This window comes from Falco cherrug, chromosome Z (assembly GCF_023634085.1).
Source record: "Falco cherrug isolate bFalChe1 chromosome Z, bFalChe1.pri, whole genome shotgun sequence".
NCBI lineage: Eukaryota > Metazoa > Chordata > Aves > Falconiformes > Falconidae > Falco > Falco cherrug.
The window spans coordinates 13,025,335-13,052,810 of record NC_073720.1 but is presented as its reverse complement, the minus strand read 5'-3'; the positions used below and the strand labels follow the sequence as shown (position 1 = coordinate 13,052,810).

Sequence of the window (27,476 nt, the reverse complement as noted above, 5' to 3'; positions counted from 1 at the left end):
TAGCTTTGTGCAAAGGGACAGTTCAAAATTCGGCTAATTTTTTGCGACAGAAGATTGAATGCAGAGCTAAGTGTGAAGGACTAAAATTTGTATCTTGCATAGCTGAAGTGACTGTTAAGTGTTGTGCTCCCTCCACATCCACCACGAGTGTGGCAGATAGGACAGTTAAGGATGCCCATGCTGAACGTTGAAGGCCTGCTCGCTGCTTTGGGGCTTTGGAGCTCAGGGTGTTCCCTGGGTACAGAGCCTTTCTTTGGCTTGGGAAGGCAGTTCATCCAGAGATGAGCAACACTATTTCTTATCCCAAGGAATTATTTGAAAACAAGCCAGAGGGTCTGAGAGGCAGATATAGGTGAACTATTAAGATGGAGATGAAACAATGGCGAGTTATGATGTGTCACATCTTAAAGGAATTTTGTCAGAAAATGTGTTATCTGTTTAAAAGAAATTGTGCTTTTCCTGTCATGTGTGACAGACCGTGTGTTTCTCTTTATCCAAGTTTATTCACTTTGTGTACAGCCATTCTTAATATAGGCAGTTCTTTGCCACGTGTTGTGAGTTTGAATCCACAGAGGAGCAGCAGAACAGACAGCAGTGGCTTTGAATATTATCAGATGTTTTCAATGATGCAGAATTAGGAGAGTCTGCAAGGAAGGTTTCTCCAGCAACTTAAACAATTAGACTCTTCAGACAAGTGTGAAGGGCCTGGACCTTGCTTGTCCCATGTGCCCAGAAGGGCCTGTGTGAACACTGTGGTTGCAAGGCAAAGTACTGACTTGAATGTGTCCTGCTCAGTGTGATTTTCTGGTCTTGCACATGGCATCGATGGAAGTCAGCACACTCAGGCTGCAGTTGTAGAAAGACAGAACATTCTCTGAAGCTACACAGTTTGCCCAGGGAAGTCATCCCTTTCCTGGACTATAAATCCTGAGCAGTGCCCCTCAACAGGCAAGGCTTCCCTGGAGTGGAGAGTGTTCTAGGTGGTCAAGGGGGATGCTGTGACATGCCAGCCTCAAGGTTTGTCAGTGGGACTGCGATAGATTCCCTCCATGTAGTGTTTGTTGGCACTAAGTTTTATGGGTACCTGTGGTGTTTTAATATGAATTAATTATTACTTTAGGAAAGCTGAGTCAGTCAGTGTTGAAGAATACGTATTCTTCTGCAGTCTGGGTTGTGTGTATCAAGTTTTTCTGTTTGTTGCCTCTGCCATCTTAGTTGAGCGTTATTTTTTTTTCCTAGAAGGGTAGAAAGGTATCATCAGAGTTGTAGTGCTTGTCTTTGTTTTAGACTTTTCTCCAGCTAGAAAAGCCAAGCAGTATGTTAGATTTAATGCAGACCTCAGTAAATAATTCTTAGTAGGGTTGCCTTCACTAACCTCTACCCTACAGTCTAGACGACACTGATAGTGATTACTTGCAGAAATATCTTTAGCCTCATTTTGCTAAACTTCGTTGTGTGGTAATCTTATTCCCTCTGATCTTTTAAATATGCTTTAATACTATATATTTAATATACTTTGTAATAATTAATTTCTGCAGTTATATTATGGTATGTTATTAATGCAGCATAATTCTCCTCTCTAATGCCAGTGACTAGCATTCAGAAATCAGTATTTAAGGAGCAGGTGGAAGAAGTTAGACTTCTCTGCTTTGATAATCTTGTTGCCACTGGATGCTTAGGCATTATTTTCCCTTTTACTGGTTGTATTGTCTAATATGCTTTAACCTCTACACACTAATTACTGTAGTGATGAAATAAAAAACTTCCTTGAATAGCTTAAGTCCAAAACTGCAAGTCTTGGGTCTTGCATGGAGTTTAACAGTTAAGCCACAACAAATTAAGCTCAAGACATCAAGCAGAGGCAAACCTCATAGTGACAGCAAACGAGTAAGTTTCCTTCAGGCATTTAATTCAATTATTTCATGAGTTGTGCTGAAAACCATAGAAATGGGGGCCTGGTCTTGCAGTGTTCTCTTTGCTGGTGCCATATAGGGAGTGGGACTTTTCAGAAGTCTTATAATTCAGCTTCTGCAGGTAAGCCATATTTTTGGGTGTTTCCCCTGCCGCCTTTCTGCCTCTTTTTTGCTTCAGTCTGGAGCGTGAGGAAGGGGGGACCTCAAGTTTGATTTCTGCTGCTAAACTTCTGGCAGCTGCACCTTTTGTGCTATCTACAGGCTGTGTATGCTGCAGGTGTGAAAGTGTGGACTGAGTTTTCAGTGTCGCACTCCCTGTTGTACTTATGTGGACAAGGGCAGATGTTTCTCAGAACTTGTGCCAGGTGTTAGTTGCTGTGTTGTCGAGATCTGCCACTGTGGCAGGTGAGATCTAAAAGCCCACTGCTGCGGCTTGTCCTACAGAGGCACAAAGTCATGGCAGGCTGGTGGGAAGGCTTGTGTACAAAGAAATCAGTATGCATCAGTGTATGAGAATAAGCTTACTTCTGAAACAAAGGTGCTACCAAGGCAAGGCAAGATTTCTCACGTAGTTTTGTCTATGTGCTGGGAACTGAGAGTTTTGTGTTTTTTTGGCTTTTTTTGAATTGGGAGTGTTTCAGTGCACGTGTCTCAAGGGTCCAAAGAAGCAGGAGCAGCTAATGAGGACAGAGTAGGTATGTTCCTTCCCAAAGGGGACAGATCCAGACACCTATCTGTCTGGGCTTGGCTTAGCCTGTGTGGCTTTGAAGGTGCAGGCAGTGGAGAGATAAGTGTCTCTAGAAGGATTGTTTTACCAGTCCTAGGGAGGAGTGAATCGTTTTGGAAGTACCTAGAGTAGGCTAATTGCTTGGTTAACCAGCTTAATTAATGAATGAAGTGTAATCACTTCATGTATAAGTGGCTGGGACTTTGGGAATGAAGAAAGCCCTGGGGAAAGAGGAGCTGGAACGACATGTGTTCTCACAATTTATTTTTGATGAAATATGTTCAGACTGTGACTTCCTGCGCTTAAGTCAAGTACGCCAGTGGAAGATCTGGCCCTTAGGGTAGGAGTACTTAGGGACTGTGTTTTATGTGGATTTATGTTATTTGCTTGGGGCTTTTGAGTTTTACACTAATTTAGAAAAAAATATTGAGAACAGGTGTTGTTTGTTCTGTATCATAGCAGACACAGGAATGCCAGTAACGCTTTCTTCCCCTGCTAGATCCTGACAAGTGATAAGATGTCCGATGTTATGCTGGTTGGAATCTCTTATACAAAAGGGCACAGTTACTTCATTCCCCTTTAAACCCTTCTTTAAAATTCCCTCCTATGCTGCAACATCTGCTAATGCTGATGCTACTGATGTGCTATTGCTGCAGCCTATAAAACCAGTTAGTAGTGTTCCCTTCACCCATCTGTATTTGTAAGGCTCTGTCTCCTGCTTCAGGTGGTCAGCTTTCTGGAAGTGTGAGGATGCTGGGGACTTAGAACAGGGAGGGTTCCCAGCTTTTGTCGGAGTGGGAAAGAATGTGTGTGTGACAGTCAATCTCTTATATGAATGGTGGCGAAATATTTGAAAAGAAGGATGTTTAACTTCTAAATTGTGTGTTATAACAGGAGAGTAGAAAGCCCAAATAAGGATTGTATTGTGGTCTGTGCACTGCCTGCCTTTGTGTCAGTAGGATGGTGTGGTGAATTGCAGTCACTTTTGAGTTTCCCTTTTAAATCATGCAAGATCTGAACAGACTAACACTCACCTTAGTTTTGCTTCTTTTTTTTTCCCCCTTCCCTACAGAGCAATTTATCAAGACCTTGCCAGAATACCATGTGGTTGATCCAGCAAGAGTAGATGCAAGCGGCCATTTTCTTTCGTTTAATTTACACCATCACATTTCAAACATGAGGAAGAGGGAAGATCTCAGCCAAAAGGAAAACATGATATATTATAAAATTAACCACAAGGAGAAGGATCTGTTTTTTAACTTGACTGTTCACGTGGGACTTCTTTCCCATAACTACATAGTAGAAAGGAGACATGGCAACTACACTAGTGCGAAGATTGCAGCTCGCCCAGGAGTTCCTTGCCACTTCATTGGCACAGTGTGGCAGCCAGGTTCCAGGAGTGGGACAGCAGCAATCAGCACTTGCAATGGCCTGGTAAGTGATGTGACCTTTACTGGGGTTCTGAGCTAATTTTGGTGTCATTAGAACTGAGCTACAGCACTGGTGTATGAATATGCCTGGTAAGGAACTGGATGATCTAACATGATGCCTTGCTGGCATAATGCTCTGAAATAATCAGTTTAGTACTGTGGGTGTCATTTCAATTTTTGGAAGAGAGAATCAGAAGGTCAGAAGTTGTTGTGGACACCCAGTTTTACTTCTTGCTAGATTTTCTGGTGGCCTGATCTTAACATCTCTATCATTCATACAGCTTGAAGCCATCCAAATATCCATAATTGCTTTGATCCCATTAGTAGCTGGCATGCCTTTGCTATGCATCTGGATATGAGCTTCTGGTTTAGTTTCCTCTAAAAGGAATGTATCTCAAGTGTACCAAAACTGCTCTGCAAATCAAACCAACTGATGGTAGTTTGGGAAAACTGGGAGATTAGCTTCAGAACTGCACTGCAACTTCAGAAATAATGGTGGGGGAGGTGCAGCCTTAGCCAGAGCTTTAAATTCAAAGTTGAACCACTTCTAGGCATCCCTCATTCAGAAGAGCACTTCTAAGGCTGAAGCCTGAAGTCTCACATTTCTCAATAGGCTGTGGTTCAGACTGAGACAAGGAGGTGGAAACCTTATTTTTGCTGTGCTTTGTTTTTTAGCACCACTGTAGCTTAGGTTTTTATTTCTAGAGGATAAGGCTGAACCTATCTTGTCAGGGAGAGAAAGGAGAGACAAACTGCCTGAATTTGAAGTGGATGCTGAGAGCTGGGCAGAATGGCACATGTAATCTACGAGAGGCAAAACACAAAGGGTTTGCAGAGTATACAGGCAGAGGTGATGAAACGTGTGCAGCATGCATGTGCTCTAGTGCCTCAGTTCTTCAGTGTTGGCACTCAATCATTTGTATGATAGTAATTGAAAGTGCATAGACCAGTGCACTGATGACTTTTGGTCAACGCATCTCAGGCTCGTTTTTGAGCCTGAACTAAACACCAAGGTGAGTGTAAAGTACATCCTTTCCTTGCCAACTTGTCAATATCAAAGTGTGTGCCTTGCTATTGAGAAGTATGAAGCTTTCAGAAGCTTTGGAAGATTGGTATACAGAAGTGTCTTGGCAGTATATGAAAAGCAACATGAAGACAGCTGTGATGTAGATGAAATGGGAAGCTCTGGAATCTTACACAAGGGCCGATAACACTTCTGGCATATTGCCTGGAGAAACAAACTTGCTTGAGGTCAGGAGCTTCAGTCCCACAGGCATGAAGATCAGGGATTGTCTAAGTAATTCTTCCAGTGGGGACCAACTTATCCAAACTTCCTTGAAATGCGTTATGGTCATCAGGGTCAGTAAGGAAAAGGAGACATGATGATACAAGTAGTTCCTTTGGTTGATTTGTCTTGTGCTTTACCAGAATATCTTTGTTAGTTTTCATTAGGATGAGAACTTGAAAATGAGGTGCGAGACCTTAATTATGCCTCCTGAAGTATTTAGTCTGCAACAAGGATTAAAAAACCACAATTCAAATTACATTTTAAATTCAGCATGGTAATATCCTTAAAAGTGATCCTTTCATTTGAGTTACAAAGTTCTGGAGGTTTACTTTGATTTGGCGGTTTTCGAAACAATGTTTGCTAGAATACAGGCTTGGGGATTCTTTCTCTTTGACAAAACACTTGTATCAGGAAAGTACTGTCCTGGTTTGGTTTCTCTCCCACCCCAAAATGAAACTTTGAAAATACAGAATCATAAATTAGTTTAGGTTGAAAGTGACCTTTGGGGAAAACCATGATGTTTATCTTGTGATTATTTTTGAAGTTCAGAGGTCACTGCTCTGAAGAGTTTGCCATAAGAGTTGAGTCTCAATCTCTTTAATTCCTCAGCCACAAGCTGAGGAAGGGTGATTTACCTTGCCTTTCCCCTGGAAGTTTTCCGAAAGATCAAGTGTCATATGAAAACATTTATTAATGAATAGTTTTGCCAGCACTGAGAAATACAGTCTGGTTTTCAGGATAACAACCTGACTTTTCTGAAACTGTTTGTGATGGTCTGCTGTTTCCTGAGCTAATAGTAAATCGTTTCCATCCTGGAGATATCCAGTCTCTTGCTCTTCAGCACCTTACTATTTCTGCTTTTTACTTTTTTCTTTCTGGGATGTGTTGTGTTTCTCCATGAAAATAATTTTTCTGTTTATTCTTATGAATGAGGGAAGGGGAACTGAGAACAGATAACCACCATGGAATTAGAGCAACTTATTTGAGACACTAAAAACCTATCCCACGAGGAGAAATTTTAAGTTTGTTTACTGTAGGACAGTAATTCTAAACTACGTGATAAAAAGAGTTATATTAAATAGTGAATTGCACAGGATGAATTGATAAAGGGCTTGGGGCTGAGAGGGGTAGAAGAGGAAGATATCAGAACAGTGTGGTTGAAAGGTGCCAGCTTCCCAGCTTCATGCTTTGGCTTTGGCAGCAGTGGCTGCTGCACAGGTCCTCCTCACCTGTGACAGCCTGGGTCAGGACCCGTGTCTGAGTGTGTGCTTTGGCAGATGGGTCCCAATACAATTTAGCTCCTCATCCCACTTCGGCAAGCTGGCAGAGTACTGATGTGCTCAAGCCTCATAACCCAAGAGTTGGTAAGAACCAATGTCTTAGCCTTCACGTATGGGGAACGTGAATGTTAGTGATGTTCTTTTTCTGATGTCATTTTGGCTTGACAGCTCATTATAAAATGCTAAACAACTGTGGTTTGTTGTTTTGGGGGGGTTTTTGGGTTTGTTTTTTTTTTTGGTGGTCTTTAGTAAGCTAAGTGAGGCACCAGTTTACCATCCTAACAAGTGACAGGAAAGTGTCTGATCCCTAAACTGCTAATTTTTAGCTTTCTTAATAACAGGAGCTGGTAAACAAATTTTATAATACAGAAAAACACTGATGTGATTAAATAAATATGTTTTACTGGAATATCCCTTTTGTTGATATTTTTAGTGGAAAGTGGTTGAAATGTTATCTTGTAATTTTGTCCAACTGATTTGCAAGAATATGTCGTCATTTGTAATGCCATGCGTCACCTCCAAAAAAAAATTTTTTTTTTTTGACTGAAGTGAGATGAAACAAAATCTTAAAGATGCCTGTGGGAAGGGAATCCTAGTTTTAGTCCTCTTTCTGGAATGACGTCCTCTCATGCATTTGGGTCGTATTTGAAAGTTCCTGAATTTCCAGGATAATAGCAGCGTATAAGAACAAAAGAAAGGTGTGTGCTGTAGATTTGTGTTCTGTTGTAAAGATCACTCACACACAGCACTGGAAGTATAGAAAACCTAGAAATGGATTTCACTCTCCCTTGTGTTTTTACTTTGAATTATATGCCTGCTTCCATTGGCATTAAATGGGCATCACTCATGTAGCAAAGAGATGACTCTCGCTATTCATTTTCATTCATGACGTTCTTCAGAATCAAGTTTCTTCTGCATAAGTCAAGTGGATGGTGTTGAGATGTGGTTTTCAGAAAGGCACCTGTTTGACTAAATCATATTGATGAATGATTGAAAAAGTGACACCTTTAAAATGTGGGAAACAGCTTTTTGCCATCAGTGCTTCTCCAGGTTAACACTATGTTGCTTTTTTGGCTAGAATGTTATCATACTTAGGAGTGGCAGCATTTCCTTAGTTGTTTGGAAAACAACATACACTGATAACTTACAAATTTCATTTTTCCTATATATTTGTAAGTTCTCAAAATAGCCTGCAAGGGGAATAATAGTGACAGATTTGAGATTTCAGAATGGTGGGGACATTTTTGTTGTGTGACATTTATTCTTTTTTAAAAATGTAAACGTTACTATTATCAGAAATATATATGGAAACAAATGGCTAGATTTATAAAGGTATTTGGGCAGAATTGGATGAGAGGATAAAGAGGACAAAGTAGCAGAGATCTGGAGGAACTAAGCTGTGATTTCCAAATATATTTTTCTATAACACCTTATGATATCTTTGTTTCCCTTTCATGCTAAATAGGTCATGACCTTCTCAACAGGTTGAAGAACATGATATTGTAAGCTCTGTCTCTTCTTTGAGTCAGTTGTCTAATTGAGTCTTTTTCACTTCTGGGTCTTCTAAAATAATGCATGGATTAACAGGGGAACAGTGGTGGGCAGACCTTGCTGTTTATTTTGGGTCACAGAGGAGGAAACCCCAGAGAGGAAGTCACTACTGGAACACCAGAAACCGATCAAACTGTAGCACTTGGGAAGAGAGCAGGCATAAAAATCTATTAAATACAGGAAGGTTTCCAAGAGGAGGTAAAGGGGAGAAATAGTTTAATTTTTGTCTTGGTGGCGTTAATATTTGGATTTGTCTTGGCAGGCTGTGTAGGGCACACCTCTAATAATGCTTTATGTTTCTGCGGTGCCTTCCACAGAAGATTTATAATGAACTTTTCCAAGCACCAATGCCTTAATTCTCAGTTGTTTGTTAGTTCTGAGATCCCTTGTGTCACTGCAGTAGTGTCAGCTTGTCCCCTCAGTGGGACTGGCAAGATCCAAAGCTCAGTGAAGTTGAATGAATACCCTAGGTTTATGCACTGAGTCCTATAGGACTGGGAAGTGAATTTTTCTCTGATAGTCTATCCTCTTCATTAGGAACAAGGCCCTCTTTTATTCCTCAGTAACACAGACATTGTTTATAGTATTTTTAGATGACAGAGCATCATTAAGGCTTTGTTTCCTTGACACTTGTTTACAGTGTAGAGCTGTCAATCGGCAGTTGCTTCTGGTAATACTTTTATCTTCAAAGGCTATACAGGCATTGGCATGGAAATGACAGAAGAATGGAAGGACATTAGTACGGAAATTGAGAACACTTGTACCTGGTGACCTGCTGGGCCTGCATAGCACTGTGGACAGATGGTGCTTTGGCTGTCTCCAGCTGGTCAGAGGGTTGCCTCCATCCTCATGCTCATGGCCGTCTGCGTTTGAGAAGCGGTGGTGTTGTCTGCTGCCCAGGCAACAACAATGAAGTACAAAGCCATGAAGCACTGCTTATTTATTCCCCCTCCCGAAATCCAGCTACTACAGAACACCACCGTTTGTTAGCAGTGACGACATACACACCAAGCCTGGTAGCTGCTCTATACCCTGGCAATCTGTAGAAAACTCAATCAAGTCTGCTGCTGTGCCCAGGATTTTTGAAAGGCTTCCCCCACCTCCGTTCTCTCTGTGCTCAGCCACAGCCAGGGCAGCCCTCTGTGAACGCTTAATTGGTGGCTGTACGACCATCTCTCTTTACATGGTAGCTGGTGGGAGATGCTCTGGGTGGGACCTGTCTGGGCAGATCTGTGTCTCCCATGACCATGTGGCAAGTTTGTCACTGAAAAGCAGAATGGCGGCTGAAGGCTGCTTGGATGTAACTGTTCTCCTTATTGCAGGATATCACTATTATATGAAGCCTATGAATGAGCTCTGGTACGTACTTATGAAGTGTCACCTATATTCTTAAACTGGTCCACTTGGTGTAGCACAAAATCTGCCAGTGGCACTTTATCTGTTTCAGACTTGCTTCAGTTTTGGGGCATTCAGCATGGTCTGTTCTCCTGCGACATGCCCGGAAGCTTTTCTAGTTAGCATGAGATGCTTTTTCCGTGCCGACCCGCATGTTGTCATCTTATGATGTGTTCCAGGTTGGACAGTACGATGCAGGTACTGTAACAGTGCTTCAGTGGTAGTATGCCCTGTGAAAGCTGTCTAATGCTGCTGTTTAGACTTTCCTCTTCTATGGATGTGGAAGGCCTACGTCAGGATGCTGGGGTACTTGGTGTTTAGATGAGGTTTAGGGATAAAGGGATCTTTACTTGAAAAGAGTTCTATAATATTTTCTCCTAAAGTAATGGAAAAATAAAACAGATCACTAAGCTTATGATAGGGATGTTTATCTGCTTGTGTATCTCCTGTTTTATGAGGTTTGTTGGTTATTAAAAATTTGTTTTTTAATCTGTTGTTAAAGGTAGTTACCAGAGCTCTACAAAGCTGTCAAAACAAGTGACCATTGTCAACAGCAAGTCTCAGTACTTCATTCCTATAGCTCAGAAAAACAACCATGTCTTTCTGTTCCCTTGTGGTATACCTGCAACTGATATCTCTTCAAATGGTAGTGTTTTTCAATTATTCTAAGTATGTGGCAGTGCAGATATACACTTAAGGAAGAGGGAGACAGAACCTTTTCTTCAGTTGCTCTTGTGACCACCTGAAACTGGATTCAGCACTGATCCCTGACATGGAATTGTACAGCCCCAGAATAGATTTGGACAAACATGCTCTTTTGGTGACTGTTACTTTTAAGATGTGAATCGGAGTGTCTTCATGTAGTGCTACCTCAAATGAATGAATTCCATTCTGAGAGCCAGGGTACTTGGAGACAAATACACAAGTTCTTCTTCAGGGGTCTCTTTCCCTTCACTCATCTCCCCTTGCTTCCTCTCAGAGTCTCTCACTTCTTTGCCAGTCCCCTGCCGTATAGTACTTGGTGTGTCCTCCTTGTCACTGGAATAATGGCAGATGGCCTTACCTGCCAGTTGTGTCTTACTTAGATGTTTGTGCCATCTCCACAGCAGCCTCTCATGGTTTGTCCACCTGGTGATAAATCTACTGGAACTGAAATGTAGGAATAAGGTGTTTAGAGAATGGCAGGCATGAAAGCAAGCTGCCAGCCTTTTCCTTGGGCATGGGAGTTGCTCCAACTTTGGATGTAGTGGAGCTTCCGAAGTCTAAATGTTGTGGTTTGGCTTCTTCTGGCATGTGTGAAGAAGGAAAGACCTGCTGAGTAACTCTGTTGTGTATCTGCTATGCATTTCTTCTCTTAGACAGTAGTATGGAAAATGCTGAGAGCAGAAGAATTTCCGGGGAAAGTAGATACAGTGTTCCCTATACATCTGTTCTGTGTCATGCTTGGTTTGCCTGTTTTCTCTATATAATAATAAATATCTCCTTGCTTGACTAGTGTTGCGTAGTTTTGGTGTGGGTTTTTTTTTTTTTCTTTTGGAAGATGATCCAAAAATAGGGGGTATGGTGGTGCTTTTCTGTTTGTTTGGGTTTTTCCCCCAACAGATTCATCATTAAAACTTTGACTAGTATTTGCTGGGGTACTTTAACATCCATCCCTTTTCTTTGTGTTTGAACTTCAACTATCCATCTGCCAGCTCCCTTCCCCCAGTCTTTTGTCTGCAAAAATACTCTAATTGACAGGTCAAACGAATCTCATCAGTGATCTCAATACATGAGAATCTGGCTGTGTCTGTGGCTCCTGGTCTTGGCCTTGTCACCTTTAACCACTCTGAAGTTGTTAGCTCAGAAGCTGAGTATGGCTGGATTTTTTTATAACACAGTTAGTACATTTCAGTGGAACAGTCATTAATAAGGTTTAGACAGTATGAACTAATTTGAATGGAGTACCTAAGATTAGAATGCTCCTTTAAAATAACTATTTTTTGAGAATATGAGACAGACACTTTTTCATATATTTTTAAGAAATCTTAGTCTTGTTTAAATCTGTACCTGCTTATTTGCTAATTACTTAGGAATATTGTTGGTGTACAGAGCTGTCAATCCTATTTGCAGTTTTCATGCATCTCTTTAATGAATCTTCTATGTATCTTTGTGTATATCTTTTTTCTGTTTTTTTCTGAAAGTCTTATGGTTTCATGACTGTTGTGTTTTTTATAAAAAGTGTTTACTGAGGGGAAACTGGCATTTTGACTTCAGTCTAAAAGTTCAGAACCCAGGAGTAAAAAAGTACACACAACATCTGTTTTTCCTTGATTCTTAATAATGTGGAGTTTGTAAGATGGTCTATTCTTTGTTTTTACTAGTCTCTTTGGAAGTTGTTGGCCAAATTCCGCCCAATCTGAAAGAGAAATGCAGATACCAAAGTCATTAAGTTCTTATAAATAAATCCCAGGTAAAGATGGTAACTTTTGATCAGTGAAATGATGGGTGAAGACGTGCAGGTTGACCAGTGGCACAGCACAACTGTAAGCTGTTGCTGAGCAGGGTGCAGTGCTGCCTGTGGCACAGCTGATGGTGAGGGGGTCAGGAGAGACTGGAGAAAATTACTGAGGAAATGGGGTACACGTGAGAAGCAAATCTGGAGGGAAACAAGGTTTGATATTTCTGCTGTTCATAGAACTTTTTTTTTTTCCTGTCTTTTTTTCTTCTTTTCTTTAATGTGTTTTCATTGTGCTGAAAGGAAAGGTCCAGCCTGGAAGTAAATGGAATTGTTTGCGCTGGTTGCCTATTAACAACATGCTGTACCTGCTGCCCATCATAGCATATGCTTTGTGTGTAATCATTAATAATGAGCAGAAGAGAGGGGAAGAACTGAAGCTTTCCTACATACTCAGTCAGTGATGCATGTAATGTGACATTAATAGGGACAAATCTTGCCAATTGCATGCCTTATTTTCTAGCTGTTCAAAAAAAGAAAATTACTAAGAAAAGCCGGTCTTGCTTCTGTTCTGAGGAGACATTGGCAGGATGTTGGGTGGTGAACAGCAATGGGTGATGTCAACAACAGACGCATGTAGTCTGGGTCTACTGTTTGCACTTACGAGGGTAGATGGGCTAGTGGTACTTTTACCGGCAGCTGTGTGAGCCTGGCTTCTGGCGCCAGCTGAAAACCAGCAGCCTGAAGATCAGGTCCTGCCTCTTCAGTTCTCTTTTTCTGTCAGAGAGGAGCAGCTGCAGTTCCTGAGCAGCGTCAGCATCAGGGCGCAGTTACATATACACACAGGCAAATCTATATAGCTGTCACAGCAGAACAGTTACAGTGGTTAAAGCTCTTGGTTTAATGCTGTGTGCTGGGAAGGCTTCTGTGTTGTTCTGCGTATTGGGTATTACCAAGGCATAACCAAATATATTGGGTCATTCCAGAAACTAGTGCTTAGTAGTGGACTTCCCCAATCCGTTTGTAAATTGCAACGGAATTTAAGTATTTAGTCATTTAGGCTGGGATATTTGTGCACTTTATATACACAACGGCTCCAGGATGTGCTCTGGAGAAAGGCTCATCTGAAATTGCAAACTTTAAAAATAAGTAGTCATTAAAAAAAAACCCTAGTTGGCTTAACAGTGGCTATGTATAAGCAAATTAATTCTACGTTCCAATTCTCATGGCAAACAGCAAGTCCCTCATAAACTGTTTAGGCTTGTAGATGCATGGAAATTGCAAGAGCAGATCTAAATCCATTGTAGCTGTAACTCACAGTAAAGGCTTCTGCAGACACTGTTTTTGATTTGAAGTTTTCTCTTGTTCATATTCCACTTTTTCCATTTTTAAATGTATATATTTAAAACAAAGACTATTCTAACTGCTGAGTCCAGACTGTAATATCTGTTTATTTGGATGCAGTGTTAACCCTGTTTCCTCATATGGAACAGTCATGGACCAAAATGGAGTCTGTGGATAGGGTAAATGTCTGTTTTATCTAGCATCCTCTGTCCAACAATGACTAAGTAACTATCTAGGGAGGAGTAAGAACAGTACAGTAGGACATCTTCCCTTTGTTCGTCCTTGCTTCTCTTTTCAACTCAGATCAAAGTTCTTAATATTGGTCTGTTTTCTTTGTTGAGGATCTATAGACGGATTAATCTTTCACATACTTTCTTGGTCTCCCCTGAGTCACTTGGTGCTAGAAACATGGATCTTTACTATGAATCATAACACTTCAAAATTGATTTAAATGCATCTTTTGTTTTTTCACTAGCTTTTTGTCAGCTTCATTTGATGCTTCCTGAAGCTATTGTCTTGGAGGAGACCGTGAACAGTCAAACACTGAGCACAGTGTTTGCGATGGTTTGCTCAGTGGCATAATATATTCTTCATTATTTTTTTGTTCCTTGGTCATTCTGAACACTTGAAACAGCTTTTTTGGACAGCTGTTAAGATAGGCTTGTTATATAGCTCCAAATTTTTTTTTCCCATGAAAATGGCAGCTTGCGTTCATGTTTCTGCACAGTGGCGGGTAGGTCAGAGCCCATCATTTTAATACGCAAAGGTTGGGATTATTTCTTTGCTGCCTTTTCCCCTTCACCATTACATGTTTTATCACTAATAAACAGTGAATTACATCTTTCTGCTTCTTGTCTGGCAGCTTAGGTTCGGGATTCAGTGGTGATCCTTTGTCCTTACTCTCCTGAATAACTTCTTATAGCTGTGTTATATCATGTATAACTGACTATAAACTAATTTTTAATCTAAAACGTAAACACAAGAAAAGTTACCATGAGGAAAAAATTCTTCATGTTCTTTTACAGTATTGTTTACATGGCCATAGCTCTGGAGCTTAATGGAAGGTAACACTTCAAGCAACTGTTTTTCTTCATTTTTGGTACCTGTGGTTTTAACCTTCATTTTCTATTCCCCCATATTTTCTCCAAGTTTGAGTTTATTAAATAGAAAAATCAGGGGTATGTGTGTATATATATATATAGGTAAATAGACCCAGTCAGGTCCACTGTCTTCATGATTAGATCAGATCAAGCAAATAGAGGAGTAGGTATTGGAGGACAAGGCATTGGGTTTTTTGGCAAAAAAACAATTGATACATAGTTTATTTTCTTTTTGCACTAGCCTCTCTGTTAAAAATTACCATGCTTCTGTGTTAGCAAGAGAAATATAAATAATGTGTATTACTGTAAATCTCCTTGATGGATACTTATGGAACTGGAATGACATTTTAGGTAGTATTTCACCCTTACCAAACTCCATTACATTCAGTTCATGTGTACCACTTTAGAAAAATGTCCCTGCCAAAAATTATACTATGAATAATTACTTCTAGTAATTTAAGATTAACTATACTTAATCTGGAGACTTTTATCACTCAACAAAACCCTTTTCTTGAAATGCTCACATACTAGAATTTCAACTAGAACTTCAGATAGATCCAAAACTAAATTTTAGTTCAGGATTTTGCTGCTCAGTATGTAATTTTGGATAACTTCCTAAAATGAAAGCCAGCAAACAGTTTTTTGGAATTACAGAAATTATTGGGGAAAAATTCCTCCTGGTTTGTTCATTATATTGTTTTATTTGATGTCAGTCTGCAAGTTTTTTTAAGGGGGCATGCTAATTGGCAGAAAAATCCTCAGCTTTATATTTCTGAAGGCCAGGTAGTTTAAAAATAAACCCCAAACAGTTGTTCCCATCTCAATAAATGTGTTTAATTAGTTCCTGATTAGGTGACTGTTACTTTAAGCATGGGGGCAGCTGAAGTAGAGGATTTTCTCTTGAGCTGTATTTCCATCAGTGCTGAATGACAGACATGATATTGTAGTGTACATGTGCAAATATTTATAGTGTCTTTGATGTTGCATAATTGTGTATGATTTGCATAGTGGTGGCAATCTAATGATTGCAAATAATTTTTGCAATCTGCAGGGGGTCAGATTTGTATTTGCAAGATTGGGAGACGAATGTTGTTATCTGGGAATGTTTATAGTTAGAAACTTCATCTTAAATTAAAAAAAACAACAATAAAGCATAAATTCAGGAAATCATGTGCTATTTTTTTTTTCTTCTGGTCCTTTAAGTGAAAGAAAACTGTGTCTGCACATTCTCTAGAAGTGTTGCTCTGTGGTACTTATGTATTTTAATAAACCAAAAATGGTCAGTTTTTCTACATCATGTCTACCATGTTTTCCTCCAGACCATCTAAGGTTAAAACTTGGTTTTAAAAGGTAGCATTTTCATTGTGCTGACAATACTGTCAGTGACTTAAAAAAGTTGTGTCTTGAGATATAAAATAATAATTGTGTATGGGGAAGTTGCATACTTGAGTGCGTTTAGATTAAAATTCAGCGTAGTGCTCTTGACTATAAAACAATTTCAGAACCACGACTGCTCTGACCCCCCACAACGCTGCCCACTTGCAGGCACTTAAATGAAGAAAGAGCTTGAGTAAGAGTACTTGCATACATGAATAGGAGAATAAGCTGTCACTGTCCTTCCCTGCTCTTTTGTGTATTGTTTCATGGCATGGAGCCTTTCTCGTTCTGGGCACGAATACACTACTGGGCTGTAAGTTCTGAAATTTGTGTAAAGGCCAGAGGGTTGAGCAAGGTCTGTAGGTATTGCACACCTGGTTTTGCGGTGCACTGATGTATAAGGGGGCTGCAAGAAGGCAGCTAAGTGTCTGAATCTGTTTGGGCAGCCATGTGGAGCAGCAAGGAGTTGTGATGCTCCCTGGCCCTCATGCTGGTGCTTGGTGCTGCAGCAATCCCAGGCATGAGAAGCATCAGACAGGAGGTGAGATTAGGCAGGGTGAAGGAGCTGCTGCTGTTGGTCCTGCATGCCAGGAAACACATGTTCTAAACACACCATGCTTCAGCCAGGAGAAGTGAGGAGGCATGGGTTGTTCTGGTGGTCTCCACCTCCATCTGAAGGTAATGTATTGTGTACCCCTTGCTGTGAACTGCAGCAGTGGGTGTGGTGTAATGTAAAGCAGTATGTGGAATAAAACTGATGGACCCCAGCAGCCTGCCTCACAGAGGGCACACGAGGCGGAAAGCATTTGGAGGTCTTTCTGGGCTAAGTGTGTAGGTTTCCAACTACGGGTTCCTTCAGGAAAGGGAAAATGTAATGTCTCAGAGGAAAGCACTTCCAAACTTAATTCATATAATTAAGTGAACTGTGCTCACAGATGTTTGGAGTTGATGTCTTATGTGTAGTCCCTGTTTTACCTAGGCAATTAAAGTTGGCATAGTAGCCTCATGTCTTAGTCAATGACAGTGTACTCTAGTATCTTAAATGAAGTGTTGAATCATGAACGGAATAAAACTGCTCTTTGCAGCATCACTGATGTGTTTTTATTTTTTCATCCCTTGCCTGCTGTGCAGCATGGCATAATGTACCAGCTGCCAAAGTAGCCCTGCCCTTGAGATTGCTGTATTTCATTTGTACTTTCCCACAGCTAAGTTTCTTTAGCCAACTTGGCTATTCCTGCAGTAGCTGTCAGCGAATACTTCTTTACTCTGTCGTCCTATTCTGACAAGGAGAATTATTTATTTATATCCTTAAATGTTTGTACAAACATTTATAAAGACATATTTTATTATTTACAAAAAAGGACACAATATTGTGTTTCTCAGTCTTTATTAACGCTTCTTTTTCACACTGGGACTGCCAGGGGTCCTTCTGCTAGGGTGAAAAACAGTGTTGGGTGGCCATTTTAATCCAGTCTGGCCATTCCTGTGTCCTTATGGCATAAGGTGTGTAATGGGTTTTCACCAACCAGCAGTATGATTGATGAGAAGCTCAATATAACCTGGCAACATGCATTTGCAGCACAGAAAACCAAACGTATCCTGGGCTGCATCAAAAGCAGTATGGCCAGGAGGTCAAGGGAGGTGAGTCTTCCCCTCTACTCTGCTCTCCTGAGACTCCATCTGGAGTACTTTGAGCAACCTGGTGTGGTGGAAGGTGTCCCTGCCAGTGGCAGGGGGGCTTGGAACTAGATCTTTTAGGTCCCTTCCAACTCAAATGATTCTGTGATTCTGTTCTTTTCGTTGTATCTATTTGTTGATATAGATGCCCTTCTCTAGAAGGTTGTTGTGCATGGTGTAGGAAACAAGAATTGGTTGCTGTTGCTGCCATGAGATGTAAGGATTTCTTTTAAAAATAAGTTCTTTTTGCCTTTGTTTTCCATATGAAATCTGGATGTCCTTTGTTGATCTTTGTCCTCAAAGAGCCTCATTCGATGTTAATCTGCGTTGAACAGTTGTTGGCATGTCTATGGATGACACCAAAGCATTTGAACTGCATTGCCTACACATTTTACAGCAGCTGTTGCTTTTTTCCTAATAACTTATAACCGAAGAGAGAAGCCATTTCTTCCCTCGACAGAGTTTTTACATCGTGTCAGTTCAGAGTGGCTCAGTAATTGCTGACAGTTTTTCCATGTATCTTTTTGCAATGTAGTTACAGGCTGGTAGCAGATACTTATCAAAAAATGGCAAGTGCATATAACCTCTTTTTGCATCAAAATGCACAGAGGAAGCTACTACTATTTCTTCAAAGTAGGACCCCAGTCCCAACAGCCAGAAAAAAGGGATAGATTAGAAAACTACAGGTTTTTCCTTACACAGAGAAATGCATGTTTCTTATTTTATTGCTAGCTAAGCTACAGGGACAACATGCCACTTGTTTATCCAGTTAAGTATTCTTTTTCAAATAAGCAAATGGGTTTCACTTGGCTTTGGAGAAGAGTTCAAAAATTTGAGAATAGTAGGAATTTAGCAGAGGGATGCCAAGGAGAATTATAAAGCTAAATGACCATTACTGCTCTCGTAGGAGGCAATCCAAACCTAAGGAGGGAATGAAACTGGAGAGCATAAATTAGCTACAACTGAGCACAAAGTCCCTGCTTGCGGTAGTAATCACTGTCTTCCAGGAAAATGGGTGGTGGTGTATTGAAAGAGTGTGATATTAAATATTAATATTAATTTAATAGTAATATAAATAATTAATATTAAATTGATTCCATATGTAATGCCATATCACTGTCTTCACTTATTTACATAGGCGAGGTTTTACACCATCGAATTTGTTATGTAGTGATGCTCTAAATTGCTCCGGTCATTAAAAAGGAGTATGATCTCCAATCCAGTTGTGTTACCTTTTTGGCCATGTTACTGCAACTGGGGCATGTCTTCCTCCAGCAAGATAGCAGAGCATCTTTTGGCGTGATCTCTTCATGTTGTGACTGTGAATGTTGCTTTATATGGTGCTTTTCCTTGTTACGCTGATTCTCATAACACTTCTCAAGAATTCTGTTCTGTAAAGAGCATGAATGATAATTAGATATATTAAAATGTAAACCAGCCGAGTTTTTTGTTTGTGCTTCTTTATGGAAACTAGAGCTAGCCAAACCGAGTTGACTTTTTCATCCTTTGACAAATGTTCTGGGTTTCCCCACTACTAAGAATTTCTGTTCTTTGAACTATGAAGTTCCAACTAACATTTGTGTGGGAATTCATTATTCATCCAGATGCTACAGTATGAAGATGCAAGATGCAGAAGATGCAGAACACAGAGATGCAGTTATGTACAAAGTGTCTAAATGGATAAGTCTTGGGGGACTTAAAAGTCCAAGTCAGAAAAATGCGTGAGGCTTAATAGCTCAGACTTTCAAAGTGGATGAATTTTGATAGTGTAGGAATTTGTGAATTGTCAGTCTGCCACTGGCATTCCTGACTCTTAGCCCTCATACAGGCTATTTTTGTGACTTCGTTCCTATTTCTGTCCAAGTCAGGAGATCAGACTGATCTGATTTGAAAACAAAACAAAACCAAAAAATCAAAATAGAAAACCTCCACAAAGCCCTCAAAAACACCCTAAATGCCAACCAGTGTTCAGGGCCTCCTTTTTTTTTTTCCCTTTTTTTTTTTTCTTCTTTTTTTTTTAACCTGGTGACAAGGTCCTTTAGGTGTTTAACCTGATCATGGCAGTAGATTGAACTGTTTATTTGTGTTAGATCTGTAGCAATGCCACAGAGAACTGAATAGTATTCTTCACTGTCATTTGTCCACTCTAGAATTAAATCAGGACATACATTTAGGTACTTGCATGGTACTGGTGAAGCACCACTTTGTTACTGACTGAGAGGAGTCATGTTAGGCATTTGGGAACTGCATTTCATCCTTTCTTCCCACCTAGCTGCATCCAGCTAAGAGGGCTAATGATAAATGTGTGGCTAGGTAGGTAGGTATGTATCCGCATGTAGCATTTACTCTCTAGTATTTGGCATAGATCAAGTGTAATGATGGCTCTGCATTTCAGAGCACTGTATTACTTGGGGTTACAAGTTGCAGGTCGGTGGTACCTGGCTTTCTTCTGTTCAGTGTCAAGACAAGAGCCATGCTCATTTCTGCTTTAGGCACTGCGGCACCTCCTGCCCATTAACCACAAAGGGAGTTGAACTTGGCTGACGTGGCTCATCCAAGTTGCTCATTGCTCTTCTGGATGTAATATCTGGCTGGTTACAGAATAGTTGTCTGATTTTTTTCTAATTTGTCAGTGGAAAAGAGGAAGCTGAATGCAAACTATTAGGGACAAAGGGGTAGTAATTGGTGGTTGCAGAGGTTTTCTGATGGTGGCAGGGTGTGTGTGTGTAACAGACCCCATTATAAACAGATAGTAGAAACCTCCTGGTGTGATGGAAACCTGCTTGCTGGGCTAGTGTCATTGTGGTGTGACAGATGTATCACAGGTCCTGGACAAGACACTTAACAACTTTTATTCTGGAGTACTAGAGAAAGAAGCCAATAACACTGTAAACACCACAGAAAAGATTTTAAGTAGGTCTACTGAATTTCCTGGCTTCATAAATTGAGAGAATATCAAGTGAGGGGAAATTATTGGGAGAAGTAAGACTGTTCACATTGTCCCTTAAGTCTCTGTTCTTGGGCTGCTTTGATTTAAATTTTTGGTTGATACTCATGGGACAAGAATAAGGAACATGTGATGAACTTTGCTCAGGATGCAAAGCTGAAGAGCATCATCAGTAGAGAGAACTGGAATGTTATATCACTAAAACAGATGTTAGGCTTGAAGTTGCAAAGGGAAAAATTGAAGTGTCATAGTCTGGAGCGTAAAGTTTGAAATTTAGCAAATAATAGGAATTTCCACTCTTAAAAGCATGTCTGTTTGGTTTGAAGTGTAAGACCAAGACTTGAATATGCTTACTTTATAGTTTGTTTTTTGTTTTTTTTTTATAGTTTATTAGTAACAGGATGTTACCTTGGAGAAAAAGAGAAAGAAAGAAGATCCTAGGATTGAGCAGTGATTAGAAAAATATGGGAAAATGTGGCTTAGGTTTTACTTTGAATAGAGCAGGCACTCACCACCCAGTTTGAAAAAGGCAGGGGAGGAATTAGTGGGAAATGTCATGTCTTATACTATTCTCTGGATGTCTGCATTTGGCAGTTCTGGGAAATGGGGGGGGCGGGGCGGGTAAGAGATGTTGGTCTGAGGCAGCTCTGCTTTTCTTAGGTGAGATTTAGTTTTCACAATGAAGAACTGGCAACTGGATCTGTTGATTTAGGGTTTCCCTTCACGTCCTGTTTCTAGCTGCCTTAGTACTGTTTTGGACACTCAGACTACAGTTGTTTATGAGGAATCACAGGCTCGTCTTGGAACAAGCAGGCTAACATTCTTGGGAAGACCTGGAAAACTATGAAAAAGTAAATAAGCTTTAAAACTGGAGCATAAGACATTAGGTAACTGTGGGAGATGATTATCTGGGGGTGGGATTTCAAGAAGTCGGGAGGTTTCCTTTTAGCACTGCTCTGAAATCTGATTGATAAACACCTTACCTCTTTCACAAGTGGACTTTGTTCACTTCAATCTCATCTTTCTTTTACGGAGATAAAGGCTAAAGTGAAGGTAATTCTCCAGGATACAGTGTGCCTGTATTTGGTATGAGTCCAGATAATGCAACTGATATAAATAAACTCAGCAGCTTTCCCAAGTATAACCCCCCAAATACCCAAATGACTTCTGAACCAAGTGAGATACCTAACATGAGCTAAATTAGCAAACTTGTGGATCATACAGGGAGACAGAGGAGAGGAGAAGGAGAGAAAGAACTTTAAGACAAGGGAGAAAAAAAAAAAAGTAGAGGGTGTTGTTTGTGCAGCTGATTGCAGAGAAAAGATTTTGGCAGCTATAAAGTTCAGTTGTCTGGGATCTGTTACATACAGAAGCTGAGGCAGCACAGTGTGTGTACACCTAAATGACAGGGAGCACAGCAATGTTTCTGTAGGGCTTGTGTCAGGGAGCGCTTTGCAGTGGTATGCATCGGGCACATCCACTTCTCAGTGGATTTTTTTGGGAACGTAGTTATTTAGGGAGACTGCAGCACAACTTTAGAAACGGCTGAAGACTTGTTAAAAGAACAGCAAAATGCCTGAAATGTGCCCTGCTTTTCAGGGATGTTGTGGCATAATTTTCTTGTCCTTTCAGTCAGGGGCAGCAGGGTGTTGGATGCCACAGCATTGCAGTTGTGGAGTCTGGCGTAGCATTAACCTCTTCCCTGCTGATTGTGGCAGAAAACACATTGTTCTAGGCAGAAAGCATATTTGCAAATGGGTTCTTTCAGGCTTTCCCATTTGCCTTCCTGTCTGTGGCATTCCTGTTCCCTAGTGTTAACTGTTTTTTTACTGATCACTACTGGTATACAGCAAGACAGAATGAAATGGATCCTGAAAATGGGGTTTGTGTGACTCTGCAGTCTGGACCTAATCAAATATCATCCTCTTCTCATCAGACTTTTGCCCACCATCTTTCCTTCAGGAGAACCAAGGATAGGTTACTGGAGGATCTAGTTCAGCAAAGCAGGAAAGAGCATCTCAGAATATTGGCCATGTGAAAGGTGCAGTGCCCACAACAGCAAGCATATTGGCATTTGGTGTAGTGAAAGGGGGGAGGCAAGCATGAGTTCTAGACAGGGTTTAGGATGGTTTTATAACCTCTTTCTTTCTTTGTTGTGTTCTGAGATGAACCTACCTATGCAAATGTATTTCATACCTGTCTGCTGTACATGGCCAACTCTGGAGAGCAGTGATTGTGTGCGATGCTCTGCCATGCTTGACGAAGCATGGGCTGATAAAAGCAATGTCTGTGAGCATCAACATTCTGGAGATGCTGAATGAGGCAACCTTCAGAAGGTTTTTTTACCTGCTCCTTACAATCGCATCTTCTTGGCTGTTTTTCATTTGAAAGAACAATTTCTGAACAGAGCAGTGAGGGTTGCTGGATCATTCAGGCAGGATGCACTAAAGAGCTTGATTTCAGCCGTAATTGTTTTTACAAATACCAAATAAGAAAAAGGTTCTCTTAAAATTTTCCCTTTGCTTTGGTTCTACTGTACTTGGTATGGTATTTTGTATCCTTTAGCCATACCTTTGAATATTGATGTCTGAAGTAAATTAACATCTCTGTTATCACATAATTTTGTCTTAAGACCCCTTTTGTCCCTTTTTGGATGGCATATTGATGGCACATTGCTTTTTGAGTGCAGTTCCGTAGAGTAATGGCAGCTTGTAGGTGTGACTGTCATCTACCATACATGGCTCTGTGTGGTGCAGCTTAGCCCTCTTGTCTCCATTGTTTGCTCTGGCTTTTGTTACTTCCTCTGACCCCTTCTTGCAGCTGGGGCTGTCTGTTTGCATGAACTTTCCACTCCAAAAACAATGAGGGTGATGGGTTTGGAGGTAAGCTGGGCACCCTCTTCTCTCCCTGCAGTCAGTGGTATTCCTTTTTCTCTTCAGCAAAGTGCTGTGGTGCCTTTATGTGGTATGAGAAATGTTTGGTTGTAGAAAGCTGATTGAGAGCAGAGCTGTCATACATTGGGGGAGTGAAGGGATAATGGCAGTGTGTGTGTGAGAGAGAGTTACTCTAAATACAGCCTCTTAACTTTTATAATTAGATAGGCTCCAATGACTGCCTACTATCTCTTGTTGATGTCTCGCAGGGCCATATCTTTGCATGTCAGCAAGAGAGGAGTGACCTGGGAGTGACTGTGGGTGCTGCCCAGAGCCCCCTGAAGCTCACTAACCCTTTGTCCAAAAGGCTTAATAGTGCTACAGTTTCTAGTACTATCACCTGTCTTTTTGGTGTTCATTTCATGAAGGATTCAAATTCACTGCTTTCTGTTGCTGAAGGAAGATAGTATCTCTTACATTGGTTTGTTACATGATCGCGGTGCACTGGGGTTGCAGAGAGAGAAGTCTGGTTGTCCTATACTTGCATTCTGCAATATAAGAGCCTGATTAACTCTTCAGGGAATTATTTTCTGAGGAGTTTGCCAGGGCTGGAAAGGCTTTTGGCGGTCACTTTTCATATTAAGAAGTTACTGGGCAAGTATGTGAGGCAGCAAACTTTATTTCCTGGCCTGGATTCTTTTCTGTATATGCTTGCGTTGGTTTCAGTCAGACAGCAGACATGGTGCTTACTCTGTAGTCTCTGCTTGTTTTATCTCTGAAAGGCTAATTTGTGCTCCCAGTGACTGTGGTAGAGAACAGAGGGAGATGAACTTGATGCTGACGACAAAAATTCTAATTGTTTGGGTCTGCATAAGTGTTGGACAAGATCACATAAAGTACTCTGGTAGTGCTTCTAGATCTGTCTTGTACAGAGGCTGAGACAAAGACCATCTCTTATTTTCTGTATTACTATAACGCCAAAGAATGAAACATGCTCTCTCTGTCTTCTGCAGCAGTGTAAACTTAATGGCTTACTCATAACACAGTTCTTCATGTTGCTTTACGTGTTACTAGTGCAAAGATTTACCCAGAAGGACAGTTTCATGCTGTGGTTACAGCAGGAAAAGAGGCAGTAGTCCCAGTGCCAATTTTTTGAAATCTGAAAAATGGGTAGAAATGCTCCCACTGGAGCCAAGAAGAGTTGCTGGTGTCTGGGCTGGGAATGGAGGAGTGATAGTTACAGCTGGTCAGCAGGGTAAGCACGTGTGTTGGGTGCCCACAGCTGATGGGGACCTTGCTGTGTTTTCTTGGCTACCTCTGTGGGCAGAAGCCAGTGGTGAGTCTTGTCAGTCTCTGGCAGGTTTCCTGGCTCCCACAAACTGGCCAGCTGGGTCCTCTGCCCAGTCGCTGTCTGCCCGGTCCTTGTGAGATACAAATTAATGGCAGTGTTTCAATGCAAAATACTTGGGTTTGTATGTGAATTTACTCTGTGGAAGGGTTAGTTAGGCAGTAGTACAGCATAGTATCTCCAGGGGGTTTTGCAGTATGAGGAGATCTGTGATTTTTGTCATAAGCAAACCAACATTTTCCGAGCCATAAAAACTTGTAAGAATATTTGCAAAAGTCAGTCACAGCTATGGGCCAAATTCTGCTCTTGTTACTCAGCCAAGAAAAGGGTAAGCACCAGAGTGTGACGTTGAATGTTTTTATATGCGCAGAGCAACTTGAGATCTCTGGCTGTATGTTGATATGGATTTTCTTGCATATAATGAAGCAAGAATGTAATGCTTCTAAATAATTTTTCCATTTTTGAAGGATTGTTAGGCAGCACAGCTGTCACACAAGGGCAAGATCTACAAAGTGTTTTACTGAAGAGTATAATGTCAGCAATTTCAGTGTAGCTCAGGTTGTGTGATCTTGTAAAAACCTGTATGCAGAAGCAGTGTTTGTATCTAGCTGGCCCTATTAAATATAGTACCATTTGAAACTGGAGTTGATGCTTAATAGAAAATTGGAAGTGAACTACTTGTCTGTGTAACTACTAGTGATAGGAATAAGGGTACAGGAAAGTTTTCAAGCCCATGAGAGAAATCAGGAAGCGTATCTGGTAAGCTCTGTGAGGAACTAGAAGAGACAGGCAGGAGAAGCCAGGGGTGGGATGGAGCAGAAAGTGGGACATTTGGAAATAGTATCCTGACGCTATGAGCAGTAGTGGGGGGTGCAGATTGCCAGCGAAGGTGGTAGCTATGAGTGATGGAACTCCGCTTGCTGCGATTCAGACTGTTTCATACCACTGTGTTTCATGAGGTGCAAGCAGCTGTGGAAACTGGATGTTGGATATGAGAATGCAAGAACAGCACACTCCCCGCTTCTGCTACCAGAGCAGTTTGCTGTTTTAATTACTGCATTCTACTCATTACATGGCGTTCGCATCCACAATGGTTTACTTTTTTTTACTTTTTTTTTTTTTTTAAATTTAGTATGTAACATTCAGTTTAAGGTGGAAGACCAAATCTCTTCACACAAAGCTGTAGCAGGCCACAGCTGATATATATTGAAATAACAAGCCCATAAGCAGGCAGCAGGCAGTTGGGAAGAATCCCTTGGGAATCTAATCAGGTTAATTTTCAAGCAGGTTTTTTTATGTGGTGTTCTTGCTTGATTGGTAATGCTTTTGAGCTTACTGGGAAAAATGGCAAGTTCATGTCCCTAGGACTGGGGTGACTTGAGCCTGATTTGAAACTTGTAGGATATTCTCCTGAGCTGCCACTCGTGCCTTCCTCTTACTCTGCCCACTGTACTCCGTCCTAAAAATAGTATGTGCATGTCACTTCAGAAACGTATGTCAATTAATAGTAATAGAAGGGCTGATAATGGGGACAGGTTTAAGCAGTTTGGGTCATTGATTTTCAGGAGCCGGTGTGTGCCTTTGTAAAGAAAGAGAAGCGCTGCATTGGATTTGCCAAAATACAGAGACTGGAGGGAAGGGTAAAGGAACAGCAGTTGCTGTACAACAGAGAAAGATGCATATTTCTTTGTATCTGAGGAAATGTAAGCTAGTCTGCTGATGCGAGCAAATCAGCACTGGCAGATGGAAGAATAATGAGGTTGTAGTAAGTACAGCTTGTATAAGTAAAGGTGTAGCTGTACAGGCAGCTGAAGACAAAAAGACCATGGAGAAAAATACAGAATGTCATACTGCTTACTGTATGATGGTAGGTAGCGATTTGTAATTTCAGAGTGTATATTTTTTCTTGTCATTTGGTGTGGCAGCCCTGAAAAAAGAAAGCAATACTAACCTGGTGCCTGCTTTCTGGCAGAGCTTTTCTGGGCCAAGAGAAGCCTGGAAACTGGTGAAAGTAGAGTGAATGTGTCGCTCAGGCCAAGCAGAGTTGGCAGAGATGTAAGCAGACTATATGTTGTACATCAGAAAATATAATATACATCTATTGTATTGCAGCAGGCTGGGAGAGATTTAGAAATCCTGTTGTGTGTATCCCCAGATTGTATTAACCATTTCGACTCCAGATGTCTATTAAGAGCTAGTGTGCAGCCACTCTTAAGGCGACACTGAGTTTCAGAGCTGCTGCTTTGCAAACAATGGCTTTTTTTTTTTTTTTTTTTTTTCCCCTGAGGCTTAGTTTTTCTGTTGTGGTTTGTTTTTTTGGTGTTTTTTTTTGTTTGTTTGTTGGGGTTTTTTGTGTTTTGTTTTTTTTTTTTTTTTGTTTGAACATACAGAAATTTGTGCTGTTTTCTGGAGCTCAGATTACGAATGTCTCTGGTGGTTGTGTGTCTCACCTGTCCTGATAAAGATGCATTCCTGCAATCTGTGTTATCTACAGACAGCACCAGGAATGTTTTCCTGTCATCTTCCATACCTTTGTAAGAATATTCAGTCCCAGAGGGTTTTGGTAGCTGCTTGATAATGGCTCCTCATTTGTAATTGTATCATAGGCTCTCTCAGACAGGTTTTGAATCAGTGGAATGTGTATAGCATTGATTTTATTTTAAATCGTTCTTCATCGAAATGTGCCAGGACAAATACCTTACAAAGCCTGTATGTGTCATAAGCATACTGTGTCTCTTACTGGTCAAACTTGATTAGAAAATGTGATAATCGTAATCCCATTAGATAGG

The 27,476-nt window shown here is 40.8% G+C and overlaps 1 protein-coding gene across 2 annotated transcripts in view; it reads left to right on the top strand.

Moving 5' to 3' along the window:
- The window catches only part of ADAMTS12 (ADAM metallopeptidase with thrombospondin type 1 motif 12), a 161,993-nt gene that overhangs the window by 1,505 nt on the left and 133,012 nt on the right, over window positions 1-27,476 (top strand). For both annotated transcript variants that reach the window (XM_055698833.1, XM_055698832.1), the window contains exon 2: window positions 3,713-4,074. In XM_055698833.1, coding sequence (XP_055554808.1) covers window positions 3,713-4,074 — 362 coding nt within the window. The remainder of the gene's footprint in view (window positions 1-3,712; window positions 4,075-27,476) is intronic.